We start from the raw sequence: 10,175 nt of genomic DNA on the forward strand, positions 1-10,175 counted from the left end.
TGTCATCACGTTTTTCAGTAACTTTGTACGATATCATCACAGACACTGAAAATGCAAGTAATATTTGCTATAAAGACAAAATTCTTTCCAATTAAGAGTTGGTGCCTCTGCCAAGGTGTGAGTACTTTCACAAAGTTCCCTTTACAGGCTAATGAAAAGATACAGGATTGCATCTTCTTTGATTTATCCTTGGAGATTAATGAAGTCTATCTCTCTGTAGAGAGCTACGTATTTCATCTATTGGATACAATGAAACCATACCCATTGAAATGTTGGTATGATACATTGATATATATCTAAAAATTACGTCTGTTTTCTTAAATCTCGATAAACGGGTGTAATTTCCATTACGCCTTCACCTCCTGTGGAGTGAAAAGGCCCAGCATATCACGGAGCACTGGACGGATCTAGCTCCCCTGCCTAGTAGCACTTAATGCGGAGGAAGGCCTGGCAGCCCCTGCTTGCATCTTGCTGTTGTTTCATTCTATGCAGCACATCGTTTCTTACACCCAAAAACCACAACAAACACATTCCGCGTCTTTGAATCGCCTAGACGGCGTGAGGGGCTTATTCCGGTGTATTATACCAGAAACACACACTGTTTCAAAAACCTACTTTGAATATACCCCTGCTGATTGGGGTTATTAAAAGTTCACTTTGGTGAAGCAAATGCACTTTTACAAAGACGTGCGTGGCGGCTGTAATTAATCTCAACCGCCAGCGACCTCTCCCTCTCCACGGCCACTGTTCCCTCCGCAAGCTACCCTAACCCTCCCGGGCCCAGAGGATCAACAGTGGAGGCTCTCGCATTCTCCTTGCCGTCTACATGACAAAAGGACTGGCAGTTGTCTGGGAGACTGCCTTTCATTAGCCATGTGATAAAAAAGATGGATTCCCTGTTTCCCCTGTGCCTCTCCCCTAGTCCTAGCCTCCCCCTCCCTTTCTGAAACGTCGGGACAAGCTGAACTCCCGAGGCTTCCAGCCACCAGAGGCCTGACCACCCTCCCTGTCTGCGCTCAGGCCAGAATACCAATAGGGTTGTGGGGCAACTGTGCAAAATACGTCCTGAAGGCAGCCTTGTTATTCCTTGGTGACGCCGCCAAGCTAATATTTTCACAAGGCCCGAAAATCCTAAGGATCAGCACGTCACAGTTGGCTGAACAGACACTCGTGCCTCTCCGGGTCATTTTCTGTCTTGGTCCAGCCCCTCTGTCCTTTTTTCAATCAGTCGTTGTTTTCTCATTGGGGGGGGAAGGGGGGTACAAGTTTGAAGGTGTGCATGAACATATGCTTTGTGTGTTGCTGACAACTTTCATTTATAAAAGTTTGAGGAACAAATGGATGTTTCCAGAAGTATATTACATAAAACTAAACTTATGTGCACATGCATCCATCCATCCATCCATCCTCTAACTGTTAATCCTGGACAGGGTCACAGGGATAAATGCACATCATAAACAGTAATGAAAATCCAAAATGTTATCTGGAACATACAGGAAATCATTTTGTTGAAAATGTTTGTTTCTAGAGTACTTCTGTGGACTTTAAAATTCATTTTCTATTAAATGGCTGGGGAAAGAACAGACACGGATAAGAAATCGCAGGTTTGCAGGGAAATTGAATTTTCCTTTTCTGAAACGGCCCGTTTTGCAAGCATGTTTGTACCAACATGTGAGTGTCTTTCTGTGTGTGGCTGTTATCGATTCAAGCTGTTTCCGAACCAAAAATCAAAGCTCTTTATTTTTGTTATAATTGCACAGCATCAACAACACCACCAAGCATTTTCTTCACACTGTGTTTCTTAAACGTATCTAAAAATGCACATGAATATCACAATATCACAAAATAATGTGCTATATCCTGCTGCCTAACAAAGTGTGCAGCATTTAAAGAAATGAAGTAACTTTTTTTGCTGACATGTTGAGCTTTGAGTTTTAAAGTGTTCCTTGGATGACACCGGGCAGGATTACTGCCTAAGCATGGGTATCTCCTTACACAAAGCTGTCAGTGAGGTTGGGAAATAATGCTCGCATCATATTACGGTAGCTTCTCTTCTAACAAACCTACCTAATAATTATAGGCCGGTCCTGAGCGTGAGCACTTGCCTAAGAGAAACAGGACATCTTCTCAATAGGTGCGTGTCTGCCCAAAGTATGACCTCAGGCCGGTAATGCCAGTCAGCCACCCCATCCGCTTAGAGGACGTCCTCGCAGAGCATTAAGACACAGTTCATCTAATCTCACCTGAAAGCCATTATACCATGTAAGGAGTTCATACATTATTGATAAGGTTCTATGTCAGGCTTAAACTGCCCCCCTCAGCATTAGTTTCTGTCTCTAACATTATTTTACACTTCCTCATTTGTTGCAGCTACCCAGCAGTCCTTCCCTGAAATCGCTCTGTGAGAGCAGCGTCCGGCAACAAGAACATTTGATCGCGAACAGAAATCCGCAAGTGTTCGTCAGAAATCATAAAACACCCCTGCGAAAGGGAATTTGTCCGCGGGAATTTGTCCGAAGTCAAAAAGAGACGTTTCCTATCGACAGGTCCTTGATGTAATGCCACATAAATCCATCACTATAAGTTTTGGGACAATGGAGACACAGAAAGCCGACAGAGAATGCCCCTAAGGTTGAGTAAGGCTGAACAAAAAGAGACGTCCAAACAGAGTACACATCTATTTAGACCCCACACGGACCCAGCGGGGGGGGGGGAGGAGGCGACCCTGGGAGACAATGATCTGACTGAGCACAGACAAAGGTGGGTACAGAAGCACATCCCTGACTACTGAGGCTCATCCCCAGGACACATGACACAGGACATTTTTAGCAGATACAGGCTACCTAATGAATAGCACCTTGAAAACGTTCCCTTTAATTAGCTAATCTCTAAGGAGCAAACCAAAGTACATTTTTTTTTTTTTTTATTGTTATTATTATTGTTGTTGTCATTGATATTATCATACCTGGGTAACAACCAATAAACATACTGAGAAAATGAAACACGAGTAAAAGCAAACAAGACGTAATCGAGAAATGCCAAAGAAGCACCCGGCAAATTTAAAGGAAGATATTTTATTGAAAATAAAACATTAAAACACGACAGGGGTTGTTGCACCAGCACTCCTGAACTGCATATTTCAGCATCGCAAAACGAAAAGTTACAGACAAAGATAAAAAAAAACAAAAACAAACCACAACACGTTCTCAGCTATTATGTATACGGGACATAGAACAGCAGAGTCTGGTTTGGGCTGCATTTAGGGAAAAGTTGTTCATGACGTCCTTTGTGTGTATATCCTGAGTCACCGAGAAGGAAAACACAATTTTTGTTAAATGGAGCTGGAACATTATTCATAATCCACATCAGCTTGGTGACTGCCGGTCGGTTCCTTAAAATGACCACAACTAGTGTGTCATGCAGTAACATTTGTAAAATGAGAAATAAACAATGTTGTTTCTCCTAAAGCAGTGACTGCAGCTTGTTCTCAAATTTTGCTACCTTTGCCAACAGGAAACAGCATCCCAACTAGCATCCTCTGCGCGTCAAAAATTTAAGCACACCTGTTGTTCTATACTCCAAAATAATCCAGATATAACATTTCTCACTTCTCCTACAGCAATGGATATTACCAAATAAATATAAAACATCCCAAAGACCTAATGATTATATTCCAATACCTTTATCTAAATTCTCCAAAAAATAGCAAAGCTTATATTAATCACTAAGTCCTAATTTTGGTCTTTGCATCCAAAAAGTAGTTAAATTTTAACATTTTGTATGTGAGCACTTATCTAAGACCACTTCATTAAGTAATCTGTAATTATCTTTCATTTTTTTGTTAAACAGATGAGATTATTACAATAAAACTACCGCTCAGTGATCAACAGAAGCTGCCTTGCCGTTTTAAGCTTTAATATCTGACAGGTGATTATCTGGTCTGAACTTGGAAAAAAAGAGAAAGAAATCAGTACAAGCATTTCTGGTAATAACACATTTATATTTTAAAAAAATCCTATTTTCTTCTGTTTTGTGTGCATAGTAGAAGAACAGTGATCATTTGAACCAGTTTACTTCAAAAGCAGGCAAGTCCAAACAAAAACAAGCTTCATGATTAAGCCACCTTAAAACTACGATCATTTGGCACATACGTCTCATCTATTTATTAGAGAGTTTTATATTTTGTTATAGACAAAAACACTTAACCTGTTATTTCCCCAGTTGCCTGTTTGAGTCAGTCTAAGGGATCAGAATTAGTTTCAGTCCACTAGATGAGAGACAGTTAGGAGTAACGCATGGTGCTCAGTGATTCCCAACTAACAATCAGGTCTTCATAAGACTTACGTATGAAGATCTAGTTTTTAGTGCTTCCTGTTTCTTCTCAATACCTGGCCTCTGCTTCCCATTATCTAATGCATAAAGAAGCCCAGAAAGAAACAATCTGACAGGTCAAACAAAGCAGAATTGATGTTTGTCCATTTTTTTTTATATATCTCCTTTGTTTAATTTCTACACAATGCTGTATGACTGCTGTCAAGTCGGCATAACTATCAATCGTGATCAGAAACTGGAGGTGAATCAACAGTGTCTGAACTGCAAGAAAACTGACATAGTTGTTAAAAAAAACACGAAACCTCACTGCACATATGTCTAATATAGGATCATTTTTCAAGTCAGAATTTGATGCTTTTTGTGGAAGCCCTTTTTTTAGCATTCACAAAGCCTGACCAAGTGTTAAAGTATTTAAAAGGTCACATTGCTGTTCTCTGCGGCAGATTTTGGCCTGTGTTGATGTTGCATTTTGGGATTACATACAATTTGCTCAATGTTTATTAAGGGTTGTTCAAAGAAAGCTACCATTTGACAATATTTCAAACATGACAGTATCAAAAAGGTTCCACATCTCTGCATGCTAGGCCAAAGTTTGGAATAAAAGCTCAATGTCCTTAGAGGTAAAAACAGTCTGCTCGCTCTTTAAATGAGTTGATTCTTCCCTATATCACCTGCTTCCAGCTCAGGAACAGAGAAGACACCTTATTCAAAGCATGGATTCGATCTTACTGCTGAGATCACCATTAAGGGGGTCTCCGAGGTCGAATAGCTGGTCGATGTTAACAGCTGAATTGCAGAGAAAGTCAGCCCGTTTCTCCTGCCCCTCTTCATCATCCTGTTCAGGCCAGGGACTCTGCAGGAAAGCGGTGGTCAGAAACGTCCCCTCGTCGAAATCCAAGCTGCTCTCCTGCGTCTCGGATAAAACGTGGCTGCTTGAAGCATCACCAGAGGTCTCCAGAGGGCTCCACTGCTCTGGACGGCCAATATGTATGCCGTGTATCGTCAGGTCCTCGTCGTGCTCTATGGGGCTCAGCTGGCTGGTGCTGTCCAGGATGAGGTCGCCGGTCAAGGCTGAGTCCAGCAGGGCATCCCAGTCAAAGTCCCCCTTCAGAGATCCCAGCTCCTTCTGCTCATCAGCAGACAGCAAGGGGGAACTGCAGCGCCGAAGACCTTTAACTCCCGTGATCCTGAGCTGTTGGGCTTGCTTCCTCTTGGAACCACACCTCTTTCCCATGCCGGATGTAGCAATCTCCCTGTTGGACGGGTCCCAATTCTGGTCCACTGCCGTAGCCGCTTCAAAGTCCCGCAGCAGCTGTTGAGACTCTGGGCTCACCAGCAGCTCGCCTTGTCCAGCAAGGAGGGGCCTCGATAGCCCCAGGGGTGCTGATCTCACCCTGGCCTGCAGCACGGGGTTGATCTGCACAGGCGGATGCCGATGCTTCTTGTAAACGCCACTCATCAGTCGGTCTGCATACTGGGGGTCGATCTTCCAGAAGCCTCCTTTTCCAGGTTCATCCTTCTGCCTTGGGACTTTTATGAAGCACTTGTTCAATGACAGGTTGTGCCGGATTGAGTTCTGCAAAGATTTGTTGAGAAAACACCAATTGATTACAGCAATTAATGTGTTCCGAATTTTGAAACAGTCAAAATAATTAACAATTAATCATTCCAATCATAAAAGCAAAAATGAGTGTGAAAGTAAACAGCAAATGTTTCTGTAAAAAGTACAGACTGTTACGTTGCTCCCGGTCACGTTAACTTATAAAGACTACCGTCTTCTTCTACAGGTTAAATATTACTGAAGCTGTGCTTTGGATTAGAAAACCAAAATTGAGTAGGAATGCACCTAATTAGTCTTAGCAAAACGTTACAATAAGGAGGCTAAATAGATTCAGCAATGATTTATCAAGTTCCCTAACCATCTGGATCAGATTGCATTAAAGTATTAAAACATTCTCTTAACATTAAGCCATCGCAATATAGCTCCTTTTAGCCCAATAATTTTTTTTTCCTGTCTGATTATCAATCTGCTGAAACAAAAAGGCAACAAAAAAAATTCAGAATACTTAATAAATATGATGTCAGAAAGTGGAGAATATGGATTGGCTATGACTGGCACAGCTGTGATGGCTGATGTGAATGCAACTGATTACACACAATGCTTCAGTCCTAACACTTCTCAAATATGGCCGCTCGCCCGGAGCTCTTGAAAATATCCAGCCTAACAAAAAAGTCTGACTCCTTCCCGTAAAACAGAACCATGCCCAGCTGCAACTTGCCCCCCCCCCCCAAAATACACAGAGCTCACCAAGGGCTACATCAACTGCTGCAGAGAGTACTTCCTGACTGGCAGGTTAAAAAAAACAAGGAGGGAAGAAATGCTGGCATGATCCAACTCATCAGTTCGACTAACAGCAAGCTTATAGTGTATAATAGTATATAATAGTATAATAAGTACATAGTGTACAGTATATCTAACACACACCCAAACTACTGTTCTCTGTCTCTGCCTGTATTTGTGTCCACTATCTCTTACAAATATAAAGTAAAACACAGTCAATAAATGACAGCTGTACAGTTCAGAAATCCATATAAATACAACAAAAAACTTTGGAACATCAAATACATCCCACTCACCTGCCAGGTGGGGTCAGCATGGCGGAAGTAGCAGAAATTGTCTGTGATCCACTTGTAGATGCAGGAGAGCGTGATCTTGGTCTTCTTGCTGGCCTGCATCGCCATGCAGATCAGCGTGGCGTAAGAATAGGGCGGCTTAATGTGTGGGTTGGTCTTGTAGTCTACCTCCTCTGGGCTGTGGCCGTAGGCCGTAAAAGCGGACGAGGAGAGGCCCCTGCAGAAGGCCGCAGCTGTTGGCTTGCCTGGGGTGTGTGGCATGCCCATGGATGCCGGATCTGCTGCCATGGGAGATGCGGGGGCCTCAGATCCCACTAATCGCTGGTGTCCATAGAGGCTGTGGTGCTGGGCGGACAGGGGCGCCACCTGGCCTCCGCTGGCGTTGATGATGGAGAATTCCTGGAGCCACTGTAGGCTGGTCAGGCTGTCGTCCAGGCTGACCGAGCCCCCGCAGCTGCTGCCGGTGCGGCCCATGTTCTCGTCCCGCTCCTCTGCCTCTGCAGCTGCAGTCACCACCACCTCCTCCAGGCCCATAGAGCCTTCGAGCCAAGAGTCTGCACTGCTCAGAGACATGACGACTTCTCTCTCCTTCCCACCAGCTGTCTAACTGCTGTTGGCAGGTACAATGCAAGAGCTAGTAAAGACCTGACAGCAAGAAAAGGACAGTAAGGATACATATATGGCCATATCGCTAGTATATTTCACTCCTGCCCATCATATAGCAGTTGTACAATACTTATATTATAACTGGGTAAACCGGATCTGTGAAATCTAAAACATTTTTCCTTAAAAAGAAATGTTTCATTATGATTTTAATTCAAATGCTCAAAACATACACTACTAAGAAACAGAGTCCCGTGAGGCAGGGTAATATGCAAGCCCTCAGCCGGTCATAGAACTTTCCTGAAATTCTCGCGTTCGCTCTCAGAAGCTACAGCTGCTCTGTTAATGATTGCGATGGAGTTGCGTACCGATATCAAGCAACGGAGATGCAGGTGCCGCTTTTATTTATATAGATCTATTTCAAATAAATTAAAATAATGATATTTTTGAATATATCGATAATGATAGTATTCACTACAGAAAAAAGATATATATAATTTAATTTTCGTGTATATGTGTGTGTGTGTGTATATATATATATATATATATATATATATATTACTACCAACCGTATTATAAATTGAAGTACATCATGCATATTAGATATGACAATTTGTACATTTATGTATATTGAACACTAAATGTACGCTGCTTTTACGTTAACATTCAATAATTGCCATGCAAATATTTTTGTAGTATTATAATAAAATATTCTTCTTAGTATTGAACGACTCACCTTCTCAATACGAAACAAAATTATAAATATTTTAAATCCTTGACAAAACTCCTGATGCTCTACGTTGATAAAATCCTTGCACATACACCTGCTACCAGCTCTCGCTCCCCTGTAAAGAAACCCAAAGTAGGCAGTTTCGACCGCTTCGCAATGTTGTGTCCGGAAATTTGGTATCTTGTCAACGGTGGCAGCAACAGGAAAGCTCTTGGGGGCAGTTTAATACCTGCACCAAGAGGTTTGCCTGAACACCATAGAAACGGCACACCCCCTTGTAAACAGCTTCCTCATCTCCCATTGGCCGAGGGGTTGCTATAGCATTCCATTTTAATCATTTTCTCACTTCGGGTTTGACTACCTCAAAGTTAATTCAGACTGATAGTAGAGAAAGGAGTTGGGGGTGGGGCCGTTTTCAGGGTGAACTTTACCTTTTTTTTCATGCAAATCAGTTGGATATGTAACCGGGCAGTCGAAAAAATCTGGAAAAAAATATCTAAAATGATGCCTTGTGATGATACACTAAAGTAACGTTATAGACGAGCTCTTTAAATGACTGTCCTCATGACTCCGCATTTCCGCGTGCCATTCTAGATAAACTGGGACTTAAACCCCACTATGTTGAAAATGCATCTGTCATGAGGCAGACATTGGAAAATATTTGGTTGAATGAACGAATTCGGGAAAATATGATACGTTTTACTGATGTGAACATGATGGGTGTTGTGAAAGCTTTTGCAGGAACGATATCTATGTGTTTATCTGCTATCCATTACTGAACATTTTAGGAGAAAATGTTATCTTTAACTGCTGATACCTGCAGTATGTTATGTAAATTCGGATGACATATTAAGCTTGAGTTTAGCTTGACTTTCATTTTTACTTTAATTTCTATTATTGTTATATTGATTAAAGTACCTGTCAAGTTCAAAGTCCATAGGTAAAAGGCTATAGAAATTATAACTACGATACCACGCAATTGTTATTTAGTTTACTATCAGTTTACACTAGGTGCACCAAGTGAATAAAGCTGCACATATAAATAAATAAATACATCGTTTAAACCCAGGTGACCTATTATTTAGCCATGTTTTGTGTGCTGTTCAGCAATTAGATTGTAAACAAACACGCTCAAACGGGAATTAAACGAATCTGGTGAAACAACCTCTTAAACCAAAAGTAGTTATTTTTTGTTTGGATAACACATATTTTAAACGTATGATTTTAATTCCAAACCGCGTATTAATGAAGGCACCTACAGTAGTAGCAGGCGAATAGCATATATGATTGAAATGTAATTCTTCAGACTACAGTATTCAACATGTTAAAATCGCTGTCTTCAAAATACCACTTCTAGAGACGCATGTCTGAACAATGTGCAATATTTGCATTAACAAATAACAACGTGATAAATCTAAAGAAGCGTTTTTGCCCAATCCGTGATATTCAAGATAGTCCATAATTATAAAAAGATTTCAAAATTACAGGAAAGCAGAAATCACAATTAGGTAGCTAAAATAGTAGTCATTTATGCATGGATGATTAATTTGGCAAAATAATTTATACTGGGGAAAAAAAGAAAAACGAGCGTTTAAAAACTTTATTTTGTATCGAAATTGAATAAAATAAACCAATGTCCTATTTCCCTAAAGATAACATGACAGAGACAATTATTCCACTTTAATTGTTCATATAGGATTGTGTTTAAAGGCATAACTGGAGAAGGGTATGGTGAACTGCTGTGAATGAGTGGTTGGATAATAGTATAGTACAAATATAAGACAGCCCTGGATAGGAGACATTCTACTCACTGGACTTGCCTGGACTACCATGCTTACCACACTGGCCACATGCACTGCGGTTCTGGCCAAATGAG

General features: G+C 41.3%; 1 protein-coding gene across 2 annotated transcripts; it reads right to left on the reverse strand.

Moving 5' to 3' along the window:
• Positions 1-2,959: 2,959 nt before the first annotated feature.
• foxj1a (forkhead box J1a) lies at positions 2,960-8,491 on the reverse strand. 2 transcript variants are annotated; one of them, XM_049014528.1, is made up of 3 exons: positions 8,306-8,491; positions 6,970-7,576; positions 2,960-5,908 (listed from the first exon to the last, which is right to left on the reverse strand). In XM_049014528.1, exons 2-3 carry the CDS (start codon positions 7,537-7,539, stop codon positions 5,039-5,041), a joined length of 1,440 nt encoding a protein of 479 aa, XP_048870485.1. In that variant the 5' UTR covers positions 7,540-7,576; positions 8,306-8,491; the 3' UTR covers positions 2,960-5,038. The 2 variants fall into 2 exon arrangements, with proteins under 2 accessions (XP_048870485.1, XP_048870484.1); XM_049014527.1 differs by having other exon boundaries at positions 6,970-7,611.
• Between the last annotated feature and the right edge of the window lie 1,684 nt (positions 8,492-10,175).

Source organism: Brienomyrus brachyistius, chromosome 5 (assembly GCF_023856365.1).
Source record: "Brienomyrus brachyistius isolate T26 chromosome 5, BBRACH_0.4, whole genome shotgun sequence".
Lineage (NCBI taxonomy): Eukaryota > Metazoa > Chordata > Actinopteri > Osteoglossiformes > Mormyridae > Brienomyrus > Brienomyrus brachyistius.

What these genes read in the sequence shown, in the direction of transcription:
- foxj1a (XM_049014528.1), bottom strand. Translation starts at nt 7,539, where the DNA reads ATGTCTCTGAGCAGTGCAGACTCTTGGCTCGAAGGCTCTATGGGCCTG. An exon ending in ATGCTGACCCCACCTGGCAG is followed by an intron (nt 5,909 to 6,969) that starts GTGAGTGGGATG and finishes AAATCTTTGCAG; the next exon opens with AACTCAATCCGGCACAACCT.